The 27,571-nt window shown below is 43.3% G+C and overlaps 1 protein-coding gene across 1 annotated transcript; it reads right to left on the reverse strand.

Annotated features, from left to right (window-relative positions):
• Nucleotides 1-787: 787 nt before the first annotated feature.
• On the reverse strand, nucleotides 788-27,146 carry LOC311245782 (protein phosphatase 1D-like). The gene is made up of 6 exons (XM_084335764.1): nucleotides 26,465-27,146; nucleotides 13,129-13,357; nucleotides 11,987-12,111; nucleotides 9,024-9,205; nucleotides 7,532-7,756; nucleotides 788-3,511 (listed from the first exon to the last, which is right to left on the reverse strand). Exons 1-6 carry the CDS (start codon nucleotides 27,021-27,023, stop codon nucleotides 3,095-3,097), a joined length of 1,737 nt encoding a protein of 578 aa, XP_084191890.1. The 5' UTR covers nucleotides 27,024-27,146; the 3' UTR covers nucleotides 788-3,094.
• Nucleotides 27,147-27,571: the final 425 nt, after the last annotated feature.

Raw genomic sequence — 27,571 nt, forward strand, 5'->3', positions numbered from 1 at the left:
TAATAATAAACCAGTGGTGGTTGAAGTAACTTGTACAAATGCTTTTGGAAATTCTGCCAAAATAGTTTTGTCATTTTGCCAAAGTAGTCATTCTCATCAAATATACCAAAATGTTATTTAAGTATAGTCCTTTCCTATGATGCTAAGGAATTGACCATGCCTATAATACTACCTACTATGCACTCAAGACTGTAGCACTCAAGTTAAACACTGTTTGACGAACAATCTTACTGACCCTTAGCTGAGTTGTACCCTTCCTGTTGTACCTGTTACAGAACTTGTAAGTCACTGGCGGCTTGATATTATTACCAAAGACATTGACTATGAATCAATTACATTACAAATTCCATTAAACTTACACTGATCCACTTCCTGATTGTCACTGATATGACAAGTCAGAATAAGTCAAGAGTAAACAAAACAGACAACCTGGCCTCAGTTGTACCAAGCCAGAAATAAATGCCAGATTGTTCACAACATTGAACCATGAACAGGGTTGTGTTATGTTGGCATCAAATGCATATTACATTTAGTTTGTTAGTCGTGGGTGACAGGTAAAATACCCCCCAATAACCCCTGACTGATTTAGTTTGAGGGGGCAGGCTATCACTAATGACATTATTTGAGTGAGGGTTATTGGGAGTTTCCAAAATATTATCTCCCATCCAATTAAAATAGAGAACTATGAGAGTCTACCTGCAAAACATTGTAGAGAACTACTTTAGTTTAGAAAAGCTTTTTTATTTTAAATATGTGAAGTGTTTTCCACATTTACACTGTGCACTAGTTTGTAGTTTGCTGCAAGCAGTCGCGTCAATGGAAGGGAGCGATTACCATCCTTCAGGCTGGACCAGTAAACAGTACTTTACCAGAAAATAGCGTTTATAAACCTTTTGTATAGATCCCCAGGAGAGTAGCAGGACATTTGTATTTGCAGAATGAATGGGTCAAATATGAGCATCATTTACCTCGGACATCTTCAGGTGACCAAGGTATTCAAAACCAAATCAAGGAAGAAAGCTACAAATAGTCAAATTGCACTTTGGTCTATTCAGCTACACGATCATTAATCAGATTTAGTCAATCTAAAAGCACATGTCTGGGCGCACTGTCATCACTTCAGCAGCAGTGAGGAAAGAAAACATTAACAAAATCATGCTATAGTATCTACTTTATCAGATAACATATGAAGAGAACACCTGCAAACAGACAGAATGAGGGCAAGGCCATAACCTGCTACAAGAAGCTGAATGGGGGTCGTTTCTGTTGGTCACAATGAAAAGGAAAGACTCGACAGATCACTGTGCCCCTGCATTCCTTTCTCTCCTTTAGTTTGAGACTCACATCGTTCACACCCAGGAAGATTAATTTCAACAGAAAAAAAAGAAAATCCCCAAAATGATGGTCATCATGAGCTCAGGTATTTCTCACAGGCCTGGGAACCTGCGGCGCCACACCGAGTCAGTCACGTGTACGGCGGTTACAACACAAGCACAGGGCCACAGCGCAGGGCTTTGAGACCGCAGCGGATGGAACGTAAGAGGGGACCTTGGCTAGACTCAGAGCTCGGCTAGACGCTGAGCTCGGCTAGACGCAGAGCTCGGCTAGACGCAGAGCTCGGCTAGACGCATAGCTCGACTAGACAGAGCTCGGCTAGACGCAGAACTCGGCTAGACAAAAAGTTAACTCTTGAAAAGAAACCTCTTCGCTCAGCGGCTGCGTCTCGACTGAACGTCGCCCGGGTCCCCTGTTGCTTCGCATTTAAGGGAAGGGGGGAGAAAAATAGAAATAAAATAAAAACATCTATCGCATTCTTATACAACAATTAACAATGAGTGCATCATTTTTTACATTTAATAACGTCGTCCATCAGAGGTCACTAGTCCAGACAATTTGGACGGATGAGTATGTCGGGACAAACGCAGGAAAGGATTCTGCTGCGGATGCCCTTTGACCCCTATTCACACAGCGACTATTATGCTCTTATGTCGGGGGTGGGAACTAGGGATGGGTGTAGTGTCGTTTGTAAAAACAAGGGTAAATATATTTTTTTGAGACAAAACGATATTCGCATAAACTATTTAATTTTTTTTTATCATTTAACAACTATTAATATTATTATTATATATTTTTTTAAATCGATGCCCATCCCTAGTAGGAACAGGGTGCAAGGTGCAAAGGAATCCCAACCCAAGCGTGTGACGAGAGCAAAATGGCCACCGTGTGACTACGGTCAACACTCACAAGGTGTCCCCCTCAACACAATGGTAATAAATGTATAATAAATCAAAATAAAAACAATTATCCATTAGCTTACTGGTTTTATGTAGCAGCACCTTCAGTTTTGTATTCAAGACATATCTCATTCCAGTGATTAAATAAGAATGCATGATAAAAATACATACAAATACTTCTTAAAACCCCAAGGGAACACAAAGGTCAAAGGTTGGGGGGGGGGGGTCGAGTGAGGTACCTTTCAGGATGGGTCAGATAAAATGCAATTTGGGGGATGGTGGAGTCTTACCCGGAAGGGATTCTAACGTTTTATCATTTAGCACAATAAAGCAATATATAAAAATATATCGATTTACTCCAAAGTAACACACGCGTGCCACACACCTTAAAAATTCCATATCTTCATACTGTAAAGACCGTCGTAGTTCATAAAACTGTTTGCATAACAGGTTTATAGGGTTAAAATTTAAAAGGTATTAGATATCCACCATTTTAGAAGAAAAAAAAGTGAAAAAAGGACATTGTTTGCGAATTTGACATGACTTTAGTTTTACCGATGGTCAAAGGAAAAACGGAGTTATGCGAGTCATGTGAAACCCTTGGTCCACAATGTCCAGCACAATGTAGAAGGGTTCCTGTCAACACAGGTAGGAGAAATGCTATTTGTATACGTAGTAATAGCACATTAATCCACAGAGACTGTTGTAAAAAGATTGTAGAGTGGAGAAGGCAGTGTTTATGTGTGCATCTCCATTTGTATGCATGTATGTGTGTGTACATGTGTGTAAAAGAGGATTTCTCAGTGGAGTGTGTGCGCCGTGGTGCGCTGGGATGGTCTCAGCACACGGTGGTCTTGGTCTCAGCACACGCACACGGTGGTCTTGCCGTGCTCCTGGAGCAGGACGCTGGACGACTGCTTCTGGACTTTCTCAGCGCTGCGTTTCGCCAGCGAAGTCCTCTCTGCATTCCTGCGCCGGGACCTCTTGGTCAACGGGGCCGCGGAGGAGGAGGAGGAGGGCGGCGAGCCTTCGGCAGTCCTTCTTTTGCTACGAGGCGTCCTCACACTGCCGTCGAGCCCTTCCCTCGGGACAGAGGCGTCTGTCAGGTCCGAGTCGGAGCAGGAGGGCTCGCCGTCGGAGTCTGTGGGGGACGGGGGCATGGTGAAGGGGTCAGACAGGGACATGGCGTAGAGGCTGCTGCTTCCCGATAGGCCGTCCCTCCGCTCCAGGGTGGGGAGGAGCTCACAGATGTCCGAGGGCTTGAAGACCTCTGGAAGCTGTTGGAGAGGACAGAGAGGGAGAGAGGGAGAGGGACAGAGACAGAGAGGGACAGAGAGACAGAGAGGGAGAGGGACAGAGAGAGAGAGACAGCAAGGGACAGAGAGAGAGAGGGACAGAGACAGAGGGACAGAGAGAGACAGAGAGGGACAGAGAGACAGAGGGGGACAGAGAGAGGGAGAGGGACAGAGACAGAGGGACAGAGAGAGACAGAGAGGGAGAGGGACAGAGAGAGACAGGGACAGATAGGGAGAGGGACAGAGAGGGAGAGGGACAGAGAGAGACAGAGGGGGACAGAGACAGAGAGAGAGAGGGACAAAAAGGGAGAAGGACAGAGAGAGGGAGAGGGACAGAGAGAGACAGAGAGGGAGAAGGACAGAGAGACAGCGAGAGAGGGACAGAGAGACAGTCAGCCAAGAGAGACGCTTACCACCGCAAACTAATACCCCATTCATCTCTTTACACTAGGGATGTGCATGACTGACAAATCATTTTCGAATAGTCTACTGTTCTTAAGAAATTTATTAAATAAGAATGGTTTGCTTCACTTACATTTTTATTTTATTTTATATATTTTTCGACTCCGACATGAAAATCAAATGTGGAGACTGACAAACGCAACTCAAAAGTGAGTTCAGTTAATTGGTCTGAAACTCAAATTGAATACACTATTATGTCCTCTTAAATACACTCTTTCAGGTTGCACCAACAAAAGAGCAAGCTTACTGTCCTCTCCACTGTCAATTGGGGATGGCATGATATTTCTTTTGAAGCCGATACAGATATCTAATTTTTGTATGATATAGATATCAACTGCTCTAAGAATTCTAGTCCAAATGCAGCTACAACACATGTGAAGCTGCCAACATTACAGGGAGTGGTTACAACACTCTCTGTAAGAAATAAAGGACATATAAAAGGTCAAATTAACTGGAATGTATTAGTTGCCTATTTATTTATTAATTCAAAACAGTACTTGTTAGTTGTTAGTTATTCTGCACTATTAAATAATAATTAAATACTAGTACAATGATGTTAATTCAGAAAAAAGTGTGGAGTGTTAATGTAAAGAATGTAATTCTTCTGTAAAACCCTCTCTGAGCACAGCAATTCCTGAATTTCCCAGAGGGGATCAAAAGAGGAACATGTTATCTTAAGCCGCTTCTCAAATCAGGGCTTGTATCCTGCAACGGCTGCATTTGAAGGCAGAATACGTCACAAACAAGGCTGTCCCATTTCAGGCTCCTGCATGTAGCCGAGAAACGCAGCTGCCTTTTATAGAATTCCGGACAGACCAAGTATCCCAGAATGCCGTTACCGCTCATCATGCACTTTATTATTTAAAATATTCTGTTATATGTACAGACAGTGTTATGTGTTACATGTATGTATACATTGCACTACGGTCCAGGGCTGTACACTGCAACGAGATTATCGCAAATTGTCCCTTAATTTGGCCCGTGCGAGTGGAAAATAATATTTGGGGGCAACCTTGCGAGTAGTGATTTCAACCCTTCAGTCGCATTTCACTCCTAAATGAATCCATACAAATTGGATAAAAAAAAAATAGTAAAACATTAACCAGGGCTGTACAGTGCGACATAATGTTGCGGTGCTATGAAAAAATCTGTCGGCAATCAATGAATTTACTGCATATCTGCCTGTGTGAAAAAAAAGATTTGCATGTGAAGTGAATCTGGGCCATATACTTGGTAGTTGTAGTCTATCGTGCGATTAAATACCATGTCCCGTCTGCGTAGAGTCCATACATCCAACACCAAATCCCATAATTCCTAGCGAACAATCTAATCGAAACTGAATGTGGCCTATTGCATCGCCAAAGAACTTCCTTTCAATAAGTTTAAGCCGCTAATTTTGCTCTGCAAGAATAACAGAGCGGATATCAGTCCATCTTATGACAACCACGTCCGATGTGGAGAGATGATAAGAGACCATAGCCGATTAAATTAAGTCGGATCTGGCAGTGATGATTGACGGGGACACACTTCTAACGTTCAGTTCAGCCATGCATTAGGTGAGTCGCCCACTATTAGGACGTTTTTAAATACTTAAATACCGTCTAATTTCCCTCCGGGGATCAATAAAGTATCAACCTATCTATCTATCTAATAATGAGACAATATGCAAATAAGATAATACTAATAATTGTCACGGTTCCCCGTATGAAAGTGGCTTGCAACTTACTGCTGGTAAAATCACTGTTTATTTCTTGTTTTGCATAGTATTACATTCCTCTTCTATAAACAATCAAAGTCCTATCGTAAGAGCCTCATACGGGTCAATTAAACCTTTTTTATAATTTTTTTTTGATTATCTTTTCCCCCCGCCTTATTTTTTTCGATTTTTCTCCCATCCCACTGTTAGTCGTTATGCCAATTCCCAACCCCCTTCCTGGTTGTTGCGCACTTTCCCCTACTGTTGGTCCGAGAGGCCGGAGACTGTCGCATGCTTTCTTCCGACGCATGTGCAGCCAGCCGGTAGCCAGCCTGGCCGGCTGCGCAGATTCTCACCGGGAGTGTAACGTGTGGAAGGTCGCACTACCTCTCTCCAGATCCTACCCTTGCTGAGCAGGCGCCCCGACCGAACTGTAGGGGTCGCTGTCCACAACTCCCAGGACCCACCCACGGCTCCCCTCCCCCTAACTCAGCCAAACGAGTTAGTATAGCGATCAGCCCGAGAATTAAACCTTTTTGATTAGAGTCTTTCCTTCGAGCTAAGTTGAACTGAACATTTCACTGTCAAAAGCGCAAACTTAAACAAGGTTGCGTCGCAACACGGTTTTCAAAATAAAGGTCACATATACAAATGCCTCTCAATTCTTATAAAAAAAGTCCCGGATATACATAAACATTAATTGGCATAGATCTCTATAAATGGCCCAACACATTGATCACTTTAGGCACACCCTGAAACCAGTAACATCACAAATATGAAGCGGGTAATTACCCATACAAATTATAAACCTTTCATGGGGTTATTTACAATAATAATAATTCATTTTATTTATAAAGCACTTTTCATTGTGAAACAAAGGTATGCAGAGTTTCTTGTCCTCCTGATTAATGCAATGGTGTGTGTGTGTTGTGGTGATCTCGTTCAAGGAGCACTACAAGCACGCGCACACACACACACACAGTTTGTTGTTTTTGTTCTATTAGTGATTTACACACTCTCAGTTGGTTCATTATAAAAGATACAAACCTGAAAACAAACGCACTTAAATGTTAAATAAAAGGACCACAGTAATGAGGCAGGAACATATTTTTTTGCACTATAATGGTAAAATTGTTACCGTAATTCCTCTAATAGTAACCCCGGCTTGTATTTGTTTCAACTGTAGCGGGTACCAGGCTTGTATTAGGAGGAGGCCTGTATAAGAGGGAGGCCTATATTTCAAATTTTCAAACGGATCATAATGAATAAATAAACATTTTGTGTCCGTTTTTTGAACCCAGTAAAATGTACTGGGTTCATTTATTGAAACCAAGTACTGTATGAAATAGTAAACAGTGCAATTACAGGTGGTCACTGGTCATTTCAACGTTTTCAAAGTGAAACCAAGTAACTAGCTCAGTATGCAGCTCAGTATATTAATAACCTGGGTTATTAGAGGCCGGCTTATAATTGCTTAGCTCAAGAGCGCACCCAGCCATTAATAGAGACCCGGCTTGTATTTGAGACCCGGTTACTATTAGAGGAATTACGGTATTTAAAAATGTGCCCCTAAAAAATATTCTGTGCCCCTAGTGAAAAAGCTTAGCATACAGCCCTGCGGTCTGTGGGAGCTCCCCTGAAATTTCGTTGTATACTTGTGTGCAATGACAATTAAAGGTCTATTCTATTCTATTCTATTTCACACCAACCAGCAGTGACGGCAGAAGGCTGAAAGCTGTTGCAATGTACAATCTATCCATTATTATATCACTTTCTTAAGAGCGGCCTGAATCCTAAGCTCGATAGAGGACCATCCTCACTATCCGCGGTGGTCCTCTGCTCACCTTGACGAGGGGCGTGTTGCAGCGGGACATGGAGGACGGGGGACACTGGGACAGCTTGGCCAGGTTGAGCAGCACCTCCTCGTGGTGCAGAGTGTCCTGGGGGGCCCCCGGCTCCTGCAGGGCGATCACGATGGCGCTGGTGTTGTCGGCGCGGAGCATCCTCTGGCGCCACCGCAGCAGGGCGTGGCTCACCAGCTGCCGGGCGCTGGACACGCCACACGGCGCCTGCCGGGACAGGGAGAGGATCGGTGTTTATTACATCCATGTAGTATAATGGTGTCTTTCTGCCACCGTTAACCCTTTCAGTGCCACGGACGACATCATGTTTTATCAGCGCCCCCATTGAGTGCCCACAACGACAAATATCGTTTTATTTGTTTATTAGCGATCTGAATCAACCGAGTCTCCCATTGGTACACCAGCCCCTACAGGAGCTCAGATTGGAACAAAGCGCCCCCTATCGTCTATCCCTGTGTAACTGCAGGTCAGTCGCTTAGTCGCTGGGATCTGTAGATCTGTAGGGGTGGAGCCAACTGGCTCCTTGTGCTGGCGAGCAGTCTGCTCAAGAGGGATCTGATCGCGGGACGGAAATCGGCCTGGAATATATATTTACAGCAGCCAATAATCAATCAATAAGCGTGATCGATATTTGGAATGGCGATCAGGAATTGGAATAATCTTTTTGGAGAACATCTGATCTAAGGTAAGGAGTCTGTTACCAGTCTTGGGGTAATCGGATCTGTAACATAACAATATAACAGCGTGTCCCCTATGTGTGATGTGGCTGTTTGGCTGTGATCGCTGATGAGGAAATAAGAGAATCGATTTTTCAGCTCGCGTCTATAGCGTGCATACGTATACATACTATCGATAATCTAGCGTTTATTTGAAAACGATTCATAAATAGGCCGAAAAATGACAACGTTTTTGTGTATTCTAGAATATTCCAGTAAATGTCTTTTATCATGGAATCTTTATATTTTCCTTGAAAACGAGAGCTTTTCAAAATGCTATAAAACTAAAATGAACAGATAAAAAAAACAATCCGTTTCGACAATGTTGACTGCAAACGAGTCATTGATAAGCGACGGGCAGATTAGAGACATAGCCATAATTTAAAACATAGATTAGGCGTTTTTAACGCTAACATTGAAGTGGATGGTGGCATTCAACGGGGTAAATCAACGTTAATCAAAGGCACTGAAAGTGTTAATACCATAATATATACCACATCACACCATACCATGCTAGACCATGGCTAGCCCCAGCCAGGCTGAACATAGCTAATGGAGACACAAACCCAACCGTACCATACCATGCTAGACCATGGCTAGCCCCAGCCAAGCTGAACATAGCTAATGGAGACACAAACCCAACCATACCATACCATGCTAGACCATGGCCAGCCCCAGCCAAGCTGCACATAGCTAGTGGAGACAAGGCAATACACACAAAATCCATCCTGAAACAGGGAGGGAGGAGGACCACTCACCATAGCCTCGTCGTTGTCCTGGCACATGGAGATGGCGTCCTGCGGTGGCACCATGTTCCAGAGGCCGTCGCTGCCCAGGATGATGTAGCGGTGCTTGCTGGGGTCAAGGGTCATCACACAGGTGTCTGGCTCGGGAGACACCACGAACTCCCCGCTGTAGAAGTCATAGCTCCACAGGTCTCCTGCAGGACCAGAGTCTTTAGTGAGGGTTCAATGGAAAACGCTACACCTCGCCTGGGGTTTTTAAGCTAGGCTAGTGGTCCGTATCTGCTTCCATTCATTTTTGCTAAGCTAGGATAGCTTGCAGCCGCATAGCTTTATACTAAACGCAGAGAGAAAATTTAAGCGCAGTTCTCATAATGTTGCCGTGTTAAATCACATGGAGTTTTGCCAATAGACCAGACATCAAATCGTAGTCTACCTTTTTTTTCTCATCCAAGTAGAGCTTCACTTTGAAACATCCTAACTTCCCTGCATTCCTGTATAGAACATGTCACACTCGAGGCCCATGGGCCAAATACAACCTGCTTTTAATGACATTCAGTCCCATATTTTAGCTAATAAAGTTATCGCAAATTCTAATCTAGATTTGTAACCATAAATCATAATGTGCAAAATCAGCACAGATCACATTGATTCATCACCATTTCTCCTCATTAACATACATTACACCTAAATTCAGTGTTTTTTTTATTATCACTTTGTTAGCCATATTGATAGCCTGTTGGAATGTCAGACAACATTATAAAGTGAAAGTGTCTGTGCGGACAACAAAACGTCTATAGGTCTGTGCAGCAGAGTCGCAGTACTGAGTAGCTTAAGTTTCACTTTCACTTTGAGAGCAGATTTAACTTCACATGAAGGAGAGAAAGAGGGCTCGAGACGACATGACAGGTTATACAATGATGGAGGATTTGACAATCTTTTGGATTTAAACCCTGCAGCAGCTCGACTGGAGACCAGTCCAGATCAGCAACAGTATGTTTGCACAATACGCTAAATAAGGCTGCAGCGACATTGATCAGTCAATGAACGGATTGAAAATGTACCGAAGGCATTACTCTCTGGTTTATTTTTAAATTAGAACATCTACTCTGTATGTCCAACAAATGCATACTCGTCATTGAAAACTAAATAAAAAACAGACTTAGACAGAGAGACAGTGGATCAATGTAGCTGGATAACGTTAAAGATCAGATATCAAGTGTAATTTTGGAAAAATGGCCGGTGTCACCGGTAATATCAGTGATGTCATGATTAATCATGGGAAATGTCCCATCACCGTGGCAACCCTAGCACATAGCCTAGGGGAAGAGGCTTTGCAACCTACAGACATCCACAACCTCTGTGTGCACCCCTTTCGCAGAGCTGGTTTTATGTGCAAGTCGCTCAACCATAACTCGTCTGTAATGAGTAAGTGAATGTAGAAGATCCAGGCGTGTTTTGCTAGGATTACTGTCAATTAAAACAGCGGTTCTCAAACCTTTTCAAGTCATGGTGGACCCCCAAATAGACACGTAATAGGTCAGGGGACCCCCATTTGATTTTACTCTAGGGACCCCAGTCTGAGAGGATATTTGTTGTTGAATTACAATGGTCTAGGGTTGCTCGATTATGTCAAAAATCATAATCAGTTGTTTTTGATTGAGATTGAGATCATGATTATTAAACATGATTACTCATTGATTTTAGAACATCATAATGATGACGATGAAATTAGTTTTACCTTTTTTCTCAACCAAAGGCTGTCATCTTCAACAAGTAACCAAAGACGTTTCAAAATAACTGGAAAAGCTACTGTTTGGACCTGGGGGGAGGGGCGGAGTGCACCACTGTGAAGGAAGGGTGCACTGCATTTACAACACAAGACAAAATGAGAGCAACATGGCATACGGCACAATAATTAGTTATCTCGATTATCTTGTTTTCATGATTGTGGGAAGCCAATATGTGAACTCTGTTAATCGCCCAGCCGTAGTCTATACTATAGGTGGAGAGATAACAGAAGAGTGAAACCTATGATCAGAATTATCTTTCTTATACATTCACACTTGTAGTGAACACGATTTTAGGGTAAATAATATTCCCCGTTTTTCTGGGGACCCCTTGGAACCCTCTCAAGCACCCCTTCAGAGCCACTTAACTAAAATACGGCTTAAGTTCAGCATCTTCAAACAACCAGTGACACAACAAAGTACAGACCTGACCTGGAAAACAGTTACACTACTACACACCAAAACCTCACAACAGAAACCTTTGCCCTCTTTAATCCCATTAAGCAGATCTAGATCATGATGTCTCAACACGGGGAAACGGCTCTACAATCATTCCCCTGTGTTGGTCCAAGCGGACTGATAAACAAGCCATAGGTCAACTGCTGTTGTTTACCGCGTTCCATCTGTAAATATAAACCACCGCAACACTTCCGGTATTCTGAAATTATGGGAGAGAGAGCGCGGGGAGAAAATGAATGAATGTGGATGAGAGCCTTGACATTAAGTGGTTGTAGCTACGGCTGTGGAGGTGCTGGAGACATGATCCAATAGACCTTTATACGCCTTAGTCTCCTGAACACGGAGAGGCCAGTCCCAGGTCGATCAGCACTTTCCCGGCCGAGCTATAGTAACTTTTTCTCACATACTCCCATACTCCGCAATGCGCAGATTGATGAACCTAGATCTCTGGACAATCCAGAGAGACTGTGGGAAATCTGCGCATGCAGAGTTCGCGAGTAGGTGTGGAAAAGTGGCTATAGCTCGGCCGAGAAAGTGCCGATCGACTTGGGATTGGTGGCTCCGTGTTCAAGAGACTCAGGCGTATAAAAGTATATTGGATCATGTCTCCAGCACCTCCACAGCTGTAGCTACAACAACTTAATGGCAAGGCTCTCATCCACATTCATTAATTTTCTCCTCCCGCTCTCTCCCCCATGTGGAAGTGCAGTGGTCCATTGACCGTCTTACCCAGAGCCCTCGCCACGGCCAGGAAGGGGATCTGGTCGATGACGGTGCTGCGGCGGACGGGTCCGTTGTGGCTGAGCCGGGGCCTCTTCCACACCACGCGGTTCACCCCAGACTTCTTGATCACACTTGGGGGAGAACAGAGCGGCACATAAAGAATCTCACAACATCAAGTAAATGCAGATTTAAGAAGTACATCAAGGAAAATAATAAACTGATTCTATACCGATTTTAATACAGATTTTTAGTATACAGATTTAAATTTTGGGATATGTAATTTTGTATTTTATAATATGCACTTTGTAATGGTGTATTCACAGAGTAAATGGTATATGGTGCAGTTTAGTTATATAGTTATTTTATCCAAAGCGCTTTACAATTTGTTCCTCACATTTTACCCATTCACACACCGACAGCAGAGGCAGCTATGCAAGGTGTCAACCTGCACATCGAGAGCAGTTAGGACTAGTTAGTGTCTTGCTCAAGGACACTTCGACACGCTGCCCGGGAGGAGCGGGAACCTCCGGATTACCAGACGACTGAGCCTTTTTATCACAACGTGCAGCAGGGTTTCCCCTGGTGGTATGTGTCTCAGGTCGAACCGCTGCACAGCGTGCCAGATTTACTTTTTTGTGTATTTTGTAAAACAAACTCAAAATATGAATAAAATAATTGTTATTATTTAGGCCATATATCACCCACCTGTTCCATCAACAGACTTGCAGGAGACAATGCCGTAATCACCTGAGCCCGGTAACGGTGTGATTTGCCATTGAGCAATGGCTGTTCTTGTTGGATGCACTGGTTCCTTTATATTTGTACCTTTGTGAGGTCATGTGAGCAATCTGTTGTTGCGTTAACCCTTTCACTACCACACTAGACGGTTAACCTTTCACTACCACACTACAGACGGTTCACTACCACACTACAGACGGTAACAGTGAAAGGGTTAACCATTTGGTAGTGTGGTAGTGAAAGGGTTAATTAGTGAGGCCTTCTTACCATCTTTTACCATTATGTACCTTACTACTATGTAGCTATCCTTATACTACCTAATTAATTATCATGATGCTAGTCATTATGTCTATACTACTATGCACTCAAGAGTAGAACATTTGGGATGGATCTAAAGGGCTCAACCTTACCTCCCTCCAAGACCCTCGATGCGCTCCCTCTCCTTGGGCAGCTCGGGTTTGTGGTCCTGTGTGATCTCCACGGCCCTGAGGAACTGATCAGAGGGGTCGTCCTGCACGCCCAGGACCACCGCGGAGTCCCCTACGTGGGCCACGTACATGCGGTCGCCTCGGATGATCGCCACGCTGGCCGTGGTGCCAGACGTGCTGGGCAAGCCTGTAAGTGTCTTTGGCCATTCGGCTAACAGGGAACAGAGGGAAAATGGACAGATAAAAATACATCTCCCATGCCGTCAGTAGCTTATTTATGTCCGCTCAGCTGTGCTGCTCCTGAATAATTTAATTTGGGCTGTGGGGGGTGCTTATTGTAAAAGACTGACCTGAGGAAAAGGCTGCAGGGAGAAAGCACTGCAGTCTAATCGATTTTGTGTTTTGAGCACAAAGTTCATCATAGATCTAGCCTCTTTATTTTGCTCTCAAAGTGCACCAGATTGATGCATTGAACTTTAAAATGTAAAAAAAAAAAAGCTCCGGGAGGGGCATGACCCCGGACCCCCCCCCCCGAGAGGCACAGCACCTGCCGCTATATAGTGATCCTCTAAAACCATAGCTGCTGACAGAAAGTCATGCCCTCAAAACAATGTTTGTTTTTGTGCTGCTATCACTACCTGCTTCATATCATCCTTTATGTAATGTTTACCACTAATCACCAGAGGAATGTCCAAGGAACACTCCAACATTATGGGAAATGCTTACAGTCCTCTCCAGAGTCAGACAAGAAAATGGACACCAATTAATTTCCTCTCTGTGCAACGTGCGTTCAGTAGAAAGCTATCCGGCTGCAAGCTAACCTATCTTAGCACAAATTAATGGAAGTGTACAGACTCCTAGCCTAGGTTAAAACTCCGGGAGAGGCGTTTTTAGCCAACAGCTAGGCTAGTGGTCCGTATCCGCTTCCATTAATTTGTGCTAAGCTAGGCTATTTTACAGCTGGATAGCTTTCCATTTTGTATACCTACCTAGCACTATGCTGATGCTGTTTAATGGAACTACTCTAGATTTGTGAAGCTTGCTCCCATCACACAGGAGGTCAGTAAACGTATAGGCCTAGGCTAGAGTAGTATTCCATTAACACTTTCAGTGCCCAGCAGGGGGCGCACATTTAGTGCTTGAATGCCCACCATCCACTTCAATGTTAACATTAATATCGCCTAATCTATGTTTTATTATGGCTATGTGTCTAATCTGCCCGTCGCTTATCAATGACTCATTTTCCAGTCAACATTGTCGAAGCGGAGTGTTTTTTTATCGGTTCATTTCCGTTTTATAGCATTTTGAAAAGCTCTCGTTTTCAAGGGGGGGGAAAAAGAATCTGTGATAAACGCCATGTACTGTAATATTCTAGAACGTTGTAATTTTTCGGCCTATTTATGAATCGTTTTCAAATAAACGCTAGATTATCGATAGTATGTTTCAAGTTTCAAGTTCAAGTTTCTTTAATAGTTGTCATACAGAAGTACAGAATACTTTCATACAAAATGCTTCTTACTGTTACGCTCCAGAGACTGTGCTAGACAAGATAGTATCAAATAACATAGTATAGCATGTAATTTAGAAGAAGAAAATGAGGTCACAGTGTTCGGTATAGACATATGTACAATGTTCTGAGTTACCATATAATATACAATACTATAGTATGCAGTGTACTAATGTTAAAGTGGAGATGAAGCAGTGAGCAATGTGATCCTAGTTTGTTTGTTGTGTACCTTGTGTAAGACAGGGTTCTATAATCAAATGTGAAATCTATCTTATTTGTCTGAAAAATATAATATAATATCCCTGTTTTCAACATGGGCGCCGCCATTTTGTTGCTGACGTCATGGCTGACGTCATGCCGGGGGTTGGGTGTATACACTCTGGTTAGCTGCCTATATTGAATGGGTCAGTCAGCAAATAAAATGTTGCCTACAAAACAACGGGACCGCGGTGGTTCTGTTTGTATTGCTCCTGGCTGTTCAAACTAATTTTACCATGTGAGAGAGAGGAAAGTTGGTTAATTTCCACAAACTACCAGTGAAAAAAACAGTGTTGTTGACATGTTGGCTCGGGCTGGCTGCACTCAGGCGGCGCGACCAGCCTGTTGGACAGGGAAGGAGGATCTGCAGCGAACACTTCATTGCCTCGGATTATGTTGTTGGGGTGGGATGTTTGTCCAGAAGACCACTAATCAGCTGAAGCCGGACGCGGTTCCCTCGGTCTTCGACAGACAGACCGGCGTTAGCTCTCGGGAGCGATCGCTAGCTAGTTGGCACCAGCCGGGGCCCGGCGTTAGCTCTCGCTAGCTAGTTAGCGTTAGCAACCGGAGCGTCGCGGAGCATTCAGCCTGCTGGCTACCTAGACCCACTTCAACCAGCGTCGCGGAGCATTCAGCCTGCTGGCTACACAAGCTGTGTAGCCAGCAGGCTGAATGCTCCGCGACGCTCCGGTTGCTAACGCTAACTAGCTAGCGAGAGCTAACGCCGGGCCCCGGCTGGTGCCAACTAGCTAGCGATCGCTCCCGAGAGCTAACGCCGGTCTGTCTGTCGAAGACCGAGGGAACCGCGTCCGGCTTCAGCTGATTAGTGGTCTTCTGGACAAACATCCCACCCCAACAACATAATCCGAGGCAATGAAGTGTTCTCTGCAGATCCTCCTTCCCTGTCCAACAGGCTGGTCGCGCCGCCTGAGTGCAGCCAGCCCGAGCCAACATGTCAACAACACTGTTTTTTTCACTGGTAGTTTGTGGAAATTAACCAACTTTCCTCTCTCTCACATGGTAAAATTAGTTTGAACAGCCAGGAGCAATACAAACAGAACCACCGCGGTCCCGTTGTTTTGTAGGCAACATTTTATTTGCTGACTGACCCATTCAATATAGGCAGCTAACCAGAGTGTATACACCCAACCCACGGTATGACGTCAGCAACAAAATGGCCGCGCCCATAATGCTAAATGCTTCAGAAATGTACACAACAAATCGTTTTTTCTTAGAAACTGCTTATTTTTATAACGTGACTTCTTCTGTGGCTTATCTAAATACTAATGTGATGCTATGAATATGTATTTATCGCACTGCTTCATTTCCACTTTAAGGCTGAGCCCGAACCCTGTTTTTAGGGTTCGAACGTTCGCCAGGGTTTATCGAACGAACGTTCGAACGTTCGTTTTTTGTAAATTTTTTAATAAAATTTTTTATTACATTTTTTTTTTTATATAATTTTTATTTTTTTTGTATCATAGATCCTACGGAGGGCGGCATTGCATAATCTATTGGTGAAAAAACATGTTGTTTACAGTGGTGGCTGTTCATGTAAACATGTAATTAAACAAAGCACTCAGAAGAAAATAAACAAGCTGCTGAGTACTGCATAAAGTTCCTACTTATGATAAACAATAGCCCTTGCACACCGCAGTCACGTAAGGGGCTAGATAAACAAATGCATTCGTTTTGTGGCATTGACGTTATATAGTTAGTGTTACACGTTCAATAACAGGTATTCACTCTTGGTCGACGGGAAGGAGAGGCGCGCGCCTCGCCGCCTCGGCTCCTTCCACCGTCTACCTCGGAACGGGGGACGACAGAGAGACACCGGCGGGGTGCCGCCGGGCTCCCAACACGCCTGCCGCCCGTCCGCCCTCGGCCAGAGTTGTTTACAACGCAACCACCTCCCGCCATGAAGCTCGCGCTCCGTGGCCGAAAAAGGCTATGGTATTCATTAATGATCCTTCCTCAGCGGGGAGCTACGGAGTCTGTTCACTCTGTTGTGCTTCTCGGTCTCGCAAGCAGATAAATGTATTGCCGGAAGTAAAAAAAATAATTAAACGCTTGCCGATTGGTGGTAACAGCAGAGGCGGGTGCAAGCGGTGTGACGTAATTGGCAGAATCGCCTGTCAATCAAAATGGTTCTATTGCATTGGTTGAGACAATAGTATCCAGCTACAGCCCGGCAGAGACCACACTGGTTGAGCCGAGCGCACTCGGGGGACGCGCCGCTTCACATCGCCTCAACGTCGCGCGCCTGCCTTTTTTTTTTTCACCGAACGTTCGAACCTATTAAAGTCCGAATGTCAACGTAACGAACGAACGTTCGAACGTTCGGGCTCAGCCTTAACTAATGTACAGTACTATATAGTGCAAAGCAGAAATGGGATGAGGTACAATTTAGGTACAATTTACAGTAAGGTGTACGAGTTGTAGTGCAATCCTTCATCAATAAATATAAAGTGTGGGGAATGGGTGCTACAGTGTGTTTGTTTAAAGTGGGTGTGTGCTATAAAGTGTGTGGAGTGGGTGCTACAGTGTGTTTGTTTAAAGTGAGTGTGTGCGTGTGGATGTGTGTGCTATGTGCGTTTGGTGGTTGTTGTTGTGTAGTGTTCATTGTTCGTTTAGCAGCCTGATGGCCTGGGGATAGAAGCTTCTTCTGAGCCTTTCTGTGCTCGCCTTGAGACTCCGGTATCGCTTGCCTGACCGCAACAGTTCAAAGAGGCAGTTGTTCGGGTGACTGGAGTCTTTAATGATTCTCTTAGCCTTGCCCTTGCAACGCTTGTTGTAAATGTTCTGGAGGGTGGGGAGCCCCCCTCCAATTGTGCGTTCGGCTGAACGTGTCACTCTTTGTAGTCTGCTTCGGTCTTGTGCAGTGCTATTCCCAAACCAGGAGGTGATGTTGCCGGTCAAGATGCTCTCTATTGTACATGTGTACGTATGCACGCTGGTGCCGTGAGCTGAAAATCGATTCTTAGTTCCTGATCGCTCGCACAGTCAAACAGCCATATCTAGGGATGGGTACCTTTCACATTTGAACCGATACCGGTACCGGTACCTGTGAATCGATACCGGTACCCAACGGTACCTTTTTTCGGTACTTTAAAAAAAAAAAAAAAATTATGAATCTTTTTTTTTAACTTTTTTCTTTTCATGTCAACGTTCACACGCACAATATATGCTTACCTAGGATTTGACTTGATTCAACAACAAAGCAGTCGGAGCAATGACAAGCCGAAAACTGTCGAAATTTAATTTACCTACCTCAGTCGTAAAAAAAAAATCCAAACTTCAAATAACTACAATTTCGACAGTTTTCGGCTTGTCATTGCTCCGACTGCTTTGTTGTTGAATCAAGTCAAATCCTAGGTAAGCATATATTGTGCGTGTGAACGTTGACATGGAAAGAAAAAAGTAAAAAAAAAAAAAAAAAAAAAAAGTATATTATAAAAAAAAAAAAAAAAAATCGGTTTCTCACTTGATTCGATACTCGGTAGTACCGACGTGTTTCGGTTCGGTACCTCAGAAGTACCGAATTCGGTACCCATCCCTAGCCATATCACACATAGGGGAAAAGCTTATATCTCTGTGAAAACAGGTCTGATTATCCTAAGACTGGTAAAATAGATTCCTTACCAGAGATCAGATGGTATCCAAATGGATTATTCCAATTCCTGATCGCCATTCCAAAAATCGATCATTTTATTGATCCAACGCCACATACTGTAAAATACATATTACACGCTGTGCTGAGGCTCCACAATGACTCGGATCATCTCCGGTTGCATGCGTGAGACAGCGTTTCCGTTAGCCGGTAATTACCGGTATTTGACCGGCAAAATCTGTTGGAAGTCCGACATATTTAATCTCTCCGGTCATAGTGTCCGGTGAAAATAGTTCCCTCTGGGCACAGTTTGATTATTTGAATTGTATTTGGATGGGCTGGAGTTGGGTGGCCTATGCGATGAACGAAACAATCATTGCGTTTGTTGTCGTTGCTTCGCTCAGCGAGAGCTTGCTGCTGGATTTGCGGAAGGCATGCAGCTGCAGACCCACAGAACCCACCAGCTTTGCTGGCACAGTGCGGTCCCCAGACCTGGAAAGCTGCTCTGCGGGTCTGCAGCTGGATGCTTCTTGCAAACTAACTGCGGCCGGCTCGCGCTGATAACAGCTTTCATTGTTGGACCGGCTGCTTGGTGGAGCAACGATGAAACGAATGTAATGAATCGTTCGTCGCATGGGCTATTTAATTTTGGCCTGTTTTGGTACGGTTCGGGTGGTCAAGTTGTGCTTGGAGGGAGTTGTTTTCACCGGACATTATGACCAGCACCAAGTCGTTGGGAGGTGGAGATATACATCACGCAAACTAGGGCTGGGCGATATAACGATAACGATAAATATCGCGATATATTTTAATAATCGATATCGAATATCGAAATTAAAAAAAAATCGAAAAATCGTTTTTTTTTTTTTTTTTACCTGCAACAGGGCAGTTTTAAAACCAGAGACAGTGGACAGACTTGTCTTTCTTGCCTGCAACTTAAAGTAATGGCTTTGCTTGTCCAAATGACAATACTGACCAAATTCAGATTTCTTTTTCTCTTGTCCATTTATTTTGTTTGCTTTCTAATTTAAAATACATTTTGAAACCGTCTGTACACAGTAGGCTATGTGTGCTAGCAGAACTAGACTCCAGTCACGAGTCACAGTGCACATGTGCGGTGGTTTGTCCACCAAAAAAGCGCCAAAAGATTGAAAATAAACTAGCAGAGCCAGAACTGTTCAACTCCTCTGGAGCCACAGCCAGCAGAGAAGCCGGTTTACTTTAGCTTTTAAACCAGCTGCAGCCTGAGAACTGGAGTGTGAGGGGATGTAACACTAAAGATGGCGGCAATGACAAAGAATTGCTGCAAAATAAACATAAATCTGTTGTTAAAAAAAAATAAAATAATTTTTTTTTTTTTTTTTGTATACTTATAACAATTCGATAATTATCGATATCGAGAAATAAAATAAAATTATCATATCGTTATCGCGATATGATTTTTTTCCATATCGCCCAGCCCTAACGCAAACCCATGATAATGTTGCCGTCTCTCTCTGCAAAATTTCTCAGTTCTTCGCTTGATATAATTAATACAAATGTCCAATATAACGGAATTCGTTAGCTCATAAAAATGTGATTATAACAGATTGCTGTTTAGTTTAGGACCGACTGCCCACATACACGGTCTATTTTATTTCAAGTCAGCAGCAGCACGGAGTATCGAGGGACTTATTTTATTTGGAATATATTAATGACTGTATACGCAAAAGTAGCCTCGTTTTAAGTAATAAATATTATAAATCTACATGCCTTGAGGATGACATTCTTTATATAGCCTGCCTATCAATTGTTTTAAAGCTCAATAAACTATGACCGGAATTAATCTCATTTGTCCGGTAGATTGAAATCTTGCAGGTCACGGAGACCGGCAACAATTTTTTCTAACGGAAACCCTGGCGTGAGAAGTCAAATGTGGATTCCGGAGTTTTTTTTTCTCATCCATTTTCATTGAGTCCATTCCAAAAGGGTGCATTACCATCTTGGAGACGATAGGGGGCGCTTTTTTCACATCTGAGCTCCTGGTGGAGCTGGTTTCCCAACGGTAGACTCGGTTGATGAAATATGAATTCAAATCGCTAATAAAAAAAATCACGCTAATTGTGATGGGCATTCAGGGGGCGGGCTGCTAACACGTGTTATGTCGTGGTGGGCATTCAAAGTGTTAAACGCCATCAACAGGGTCCAAGGGTATACCATAATAAACAACAATTTCTCATTAAGTATTTGACAACATATATCTTCTTGTACTAGTTAATTATATATATATATATATATACTAAAAAAAAGATAAAATTATGTACAGAGCTTTGAAAATGTCTCATTCACTGATCTCCAGAGTCATGGGAACACGCTTGAGAGTAGCATAAGAATCTCATAGGATATGCATCCAAATGCAATGAGGTCTTTTCCAAGGGGGATATGCATTTATTACATGATGTATGTGACATCACTTAAATTGGTATAGTGCATCAAGTTTGACCCGAGAGCTCTTATTTTGAAAATAATCCAACCGGATGTTAAACAACCGTGATGCTGCTTGTTTGGCGACCATGGTAGTGGTACAATCTGCACACCCTGGACTAGGAAGAGTCGGACTCGTATAACGACTTGCTTACAGTTGCCTAACAACCACTACCCAACATTAGGCCCAGAGTCACCCCAGCAACAATGAAACCATGCGGGTGGTGACGCTGCAGACAGAGCAAACGTTAACACTACACTGTTGTGTAAACGGGCCTTTCAGAGGCAGTAACGTTAGCAGAGTCCGTCAGTCGAGGCTCTGCAGATTGATTGAAAATTGTATTAACAGATTGCAGAATGGGTACAGTACAGCTCAATACACACAATTGTTAAGGGGATGCAGACCAGAGAAAGACTTTCGTCTTGTTTACATCAGGGTCCCCCATTTTCAATTCATCAGACGAAAGTAGTGATGCACCGATGTGAAAATTGTGGCCGATACCGATAACCGATATTAATATTGCTGTTCTGGCCGATACCGATATTTACCGATGTCGATATCTCTGTATAGAAAACACTTTTTTATGATAATCAAATAAAGAGCTATTTTCCAAAACGCATAATTTTTTTACTTTTGTAACTTATTTTCAGAAATGACTGATATTTTGAAACTATTTAAGGCCAAAACATGTATATAAAAAAAAAAAAAAAAAAAAAAAAAATTTAATATCGGATATCGGCCCTATCTTGATATCGGACCGATACCGATGTGTAAAAAAACGGCCATATCGGCCGATATTATATCGGCGGCCGATATATCGTGCATCACTAGACGAAAGTACACCCAGTGTTTCTGTGCTGTGAGGCGGGGTTCGTCCATTGACTGTACACAATAACGTTATCGTGTCGAATGGCTGAACGTTAGCTAGCTCCATAGCTAGCACGCTAGCTAGCTGATGGCAACAGACTGCTTCGTTATCGAAACATTAAGCTAGCGGTAGCTTCAACATTAAGCTAGCGGCAGCTTCAACATTAAGCTAGTGGCAGCTTCAACATTAAGCTAGCAGTAGCTTCAACATTAAGCTAGCGGCAGCTTCAACATTAAGCTAACAGAGGCTCCAACATTAAGCTAGCGGCAGCTTCAACATTAAAGGAAAACTCCAACATTTTGGGAAATTAGCTTATTTAACATCTTCCCTGGAGTTAGACAAGAAGATACATACCTTTTTTGTATCCGTGCGTGCATTTAGCTTTGGGAACAGTCGCTCCGTTAGCGTAGCTTAGCTTCATTACTGGAAGTGGGGGGGGGGGGGGGGCAGAGCCTGACAGGGTCTTACAGGGTCTTACAGTCACCAAATACAACTCCAAAACGTTCCTGTAAACATGTTGTGACCCGTGTATTCACCACGTGGAGAAATAAAAAATAATTGAATTAGACAATTACGTTTTATAAGCAAATATACTCTGAACTATTTTTTGCCTAACCACTCGAGTCTCTGGGCGCAGTCAGTGGTTTCAACGTGAAGCCCCGTTTGTTGATATTCTCATTCCTTCAAAGGATCCGAACCGATTAGGGCTGACATTCGAAGCTTTTTTTGGCAATCGAAGCTTCGGGGCCGAGCTTCGATTTTAATTCGAAGCTTCGAAAAAAATTTTTAAAAAAAAAATTATATTTTTTTTAATGTTTTTATTTTATTTTTTATTATCTTATGTTGTGGGACTTGTACAGCACTTTCGTAAACTGTTGTTTTTAAATGTGCTCTATAAATAAAGTGGGTTGGATTAATTAATTAAGTAGCCCCTTTCGTGACTGACGCATCCAACAAGGTTTCACTCGGCTGTGTGATTTAATTCAAGGTGGATCGCTGTTGTCGTTTGAACAACTTCAGATTTCATGGGAACTACCAATCCTAGAGCCATATGAAATCCGCGTTCACGGAATCGCGGACGGAATCGCGGAATTGACCAATAAAAATGGAATCAACTGCAAAACGTGGAATATTGCAGAATTTGGCCTAATCTGGACTGAAATTCCGTTTTTGGGTGGAACGCTTGGTGCACACGCGACCGGGGAGGCGGACGCTAGAGCGGGTTACACACAACACAGGCAGTCTCCCAAGCGTCTCGCTGCTTCGGTGTTTACATCGTCAAGAAGCTAATAAATTCCCCAATAAGCCCTCAATTCAGAGCAGAGCAGTATCCTAATGACTTTTATGCCTCCGGCGATAAGGTGTTTTGCTAATTCTGTCAACGTTCCGTTATGTAACGTTAGGACATGATCGCTTCTTGCTAAATCTAGTGCACCCATCCATTTGTTTAATGCAAACGAGTCATTATACACTGCCCTTTATAATCGAAATAAACTTAAATAGCTATGAAACGTTTTACAGTACATAGGACTATAGATGGAAATGATAGCTTCTTGCTAGATCTGGTTGATTGATTGAAAACTTTATTAACAGATTGCAGAATGGGTACAATACAGTACAGCTCAATACACACAATTGTTAAGGGGATGCAGACCAGAGAGAGACTTTCGTCTTGTTTACATCAGGGTCCCCCATTTTCAATTCATTTGTTTAATGCAAACGATTGTCATTATACACTGTCCTTTATAAACGAAATAAACTAAACTAAAGGTGCCTAAATTATGCATTACTATATTTCATCACAATAAAATAGATATAGCTATAGCTACTGACATTGTGATAATGTCAGTAGTAGCTAGCTGTATCTATTGTTTACACTTGAAATGTGTATTTTTATTTTGTCACAATATTATTTGAAAAGTATTGTGTAAAATGTAACTGTATTTCTGAGTTGCAGCACTTAAAAACATTAAATGGACTGTTATATCATATTCAATTGTAGACATTTATTCATTCCCACTTATTAGACACTATTTCTGGTGGTAAAATGAGCATAAAAAGCAAAATACAGAATTCTGAAATATTAAAACGGAAAAAACGGAATTTGGGAAAAAATTAAATGGAATTTGGAAAATAATAAAACGGATTTCATATGGCTCTAACCAATCCCCCAAATCAAGAATGTTTAAGATGAATGAAGTAAGATTTTGATTATTTGAAATATGGCCTGTGTAGACTAAACTATGCACAGAATTATGTCAGTCTACAAGGTCCGGATTCTACATGGTCCGGCAATGTAGACCTTGTAGACTCCACTACAGACGAATTATCAGTGAATGTTCATGCATTTTTAAGAAGGGCAACTTCCACAAAAAAACAAAGAACTCACCAAAACATCTCAGTAGCACCTTATCTAAATGTTATATTTCACGTTGGTAAACAAGCCAACGAGATGGATTCTCCGGCGCTGCAGCTGGGCCCTATTCAGCATGCCCTCATGCGAGAGCAGAGACAGAGCAGAAGAAGAGCGTGTCGCGGATGTCACGTTGGTAAACAAGCCAACGAGATGACGCGCTGTGAGAGACGGGGTTGCCAAACACTGCGACTGTCGTTTTTTTTTTTACATGACTATAAGGTACCCGTCACACGGCGGGAAGACCTCTCAGTGGCACATGCCAAATGTAAAAACTGCCCGCAAATGGCAGGTGGCGGGGTCCAATTTCGCTCCCTGCTGGTATTGATAATATAATACTAACTAGTGCACGCTCGGAGCTAACCGGAGCTAACACAAAACGTTTATTTTGTACATTATCTAACGTTAACACGAACCTAAACTAACTTTAGGTTAGTTGTAACGTTAGTTTAGGTTCGTGTTAACGTTAGATAATGTACAAAATAAACGTTTTCCGCTGCTATAAACGTCGCACTTTTATTTTGAAAACCCCAGAAAGGAAGTCATTATATTTGCTTTACCATCCCGTTCTGTGTTAGCTCCGAGCGTGCACTAGTTAGTATTATATTATCAATACCAGCCATTGGATTACCGTTTTCTAAATTGGGGAGGCTTTTAATCGTCAAGGTAAGAGGATTTTAAGTCATGGTATCCATAAACTTCAATCGGTTCGGATCCTTTGAAGGAATGAGAATATCAACAAACAGGGCTTCACGTTGAAACCACTGACTGCGCCCAGAGACTCGAGTGGTTAGGCAAAAAATAGTTCAGAGTATATTTGCTTATAAAACGTAATTGTCTAATTCAATTATTTTTTATTTCTCCACGTGGTGAATACACAGGTCACATCATGTTTACAGGAACGTTTGAGTTGTATTTGGTGACTGTAAGACCCTGTAGGGAACGTCAGGCTCCGCCCCCCCCCCCCCACTTCCAGTGATGAAGCTAAGCTACGCTAACAGAGCGACTGTTCCCAAAGCTAAATGCACGCACAGAGACAAAAGGTATGTATCTTCTTGTCTAACTCCAGGGAAGATGTTAAATAAGCAAATTTCCCAAAATGTTGGAGTTTTCCTTTAAGCCAGCAGCAACTTCAACATTAAGCCAGCGGTAGCTTCAACATTAAGCTAGCGGCAGCTTCAACATTAAGCTAGCGGCAGCTTCAACATTAAACTAACAGTAGCTTCAACATTAAGCTAGCAGTAGCTTCAACATTAAGCTAACAGTAGCTCCAACATTAAGCTAGCAGTAGCTTCAACATTAAGCTAGCGGTAGCTCCAACATTAAGCTAGCGGTAGCTTCAACATTAAGCTAACAGAGACTCCAACATTAAGCTAGCAGTAGCTCCAACATTAAGCTAGCAGTAGCTCCAGCATTAAGCTAACAGTAGCCCCAACATTAAGCTAACAGTAGCTCCAACATTAAGCTAGCAGTAGCTCCAACATTAAACTAACAGAGGCTCCAACATTAAGCTAACAGAGGCTCCAACATTAAGCTAGCAGTAGCTCCAACATTAAGCTAACAGAGGCTCCAACATTAAGCTAGCAGAGGCTCCAACATTAAGCTAGCAGTAGCTCCAACATTAAGCTAACAGAGGCTCCAACATTAAGCTAACAGAGGCTCCAACATTAAGCTAGCAGAGGCTCCAACATTAAGCTAACAGAGGCTCCAACATTAAGCTAACAGAGGCTCCAACATTAAGCTAGCAGAGGCTCCAACATTAAGCTAGCAGTAGCTCCAACATTAAGCTAGCAGTAGCTCTAACATTAAGCTAACAGAGGCTCCAACATTAAGCTAGCAGTAGCTCCAACATTAAGCTAACAGAGGCTCCAACATTAAGCTAACAGTAGCTCCAACATTAAGCTAGCAGTAGCTCCAACATTAAGCTAGCAGAGGCTCCAACATTAAGCTAGCAGTAGCTCCAACATTAAGCTAACAGAGGCTCCAACATTAAGCTAGCAGAGGCTCCAACATTAAGCTAACAGAGGCTCCAACATTAAGCTAGCAGTAGCTCCAACATTAAGCTAACAGAGGCTCCAACATTAAGCTAGCAGTAGCTCCAACATTAAGCTAGCGGCAGCTTCGCACGACTGATTGATTGAAAACGTTATTAACAGATTGCAGAATGGGTAAAGTACAGTACAGAATACAGTACTCACGCAGTTTCTTCCACATGGCATGGTGACAGGCGACAAATCCTTTCCGAATAGCCGAGCAGACCTCCTCGTCGCACTTGGACCAGAAGCCTCGCTGCTTCTTGATAAACTCCCACAGATAGTCCCGCGCGAACTGCGCCGCCTCCCGGCCTCCGTGGCCGTCGAACACGGCGAAGAAAGCCACCGAGCGCCGGGGCTGCTGGTTGTTGTTGTCGGTCTCGGCCTCGGTGCCACCGGCAGGGCTGCTCCGCCCGGTCAATGGTGGCGTTTCTGTTTGTGTTACACTCTGGTCGTCGTTTTGAATGAACTGCGTGGAGGTCGCAGCTGCTGTCGCGGACGCGGGCACGGACACGGGGTATGTCAGTCCATCTGTGGTGGTACTACAGTCTGAAGGCGCGCTTCTTCCAGCCGCCGCAGAGGGGATGGTTGAGTTATTCTCCTCCGTCCTCTGCTCCTCTTCGCCGGACTCGGGCTCCACCACGACCTCGGTGACATCCTCCATGTATTTCCTGCCTCCTTGGTCGGTAAATACACTCACTCGCATTAACAACGCGTTTTCCATGACTAAGGAATGTGCGGTATTACTGCCAAATGTCGGTATCTAATAGCATACAAAACACAACACGGCAGCAAGTATATTAATAAAGTAGAGTTTAGTGCAGCGTAGTGCCCAGTCTTTGTTTATTTTCAAGCCGTGTAGGGGCATCACGCTCAAACGCACTTACGTCAGAGCAGAGCCGTAACTTCTTCTTCTAAAGTATTCCAGCAGTCTGGACGCCAATACGCATTACTGCCCCCCAGTGGTCAATAGAAAAGCCAGAGAAAGACGTTTGTCTTGTTTACATCAGGGTCCCCCATTTTCAATTCATTGTTATTGATTGTTATTTCCTGTTGAGCTCTTTTGGGAAAATGTTACCTCTCAGCTCTCAGATATTTTCTCTCTGACCATACCTGTTTCTCCTTCTGTGCTGTGAAAAGACTGATTCTGGCTGGCCTCACAGCCGCCAAGAAATTGATCGCCTCACGTTGGATACACCCAGACAGGCTCTGCCTGAAGGTATGGATTCATATAGGGGTGAGTGGATCCTCAGTGGCTCACCTTCAGATGGT

Source organism: Notolepis coatsorum, assembly GCF_963971535.1.
Source record: "Notolepis coatsorum genome assembly, chromosome: 1".
In the NCBI taxonomy this organism is placed as follows: Eukaryota; Metazoa; Chordata; class Actinopteri; order Aulopiformes; family Paralepididae; genus Notolepis; species Notolepis coatsorum.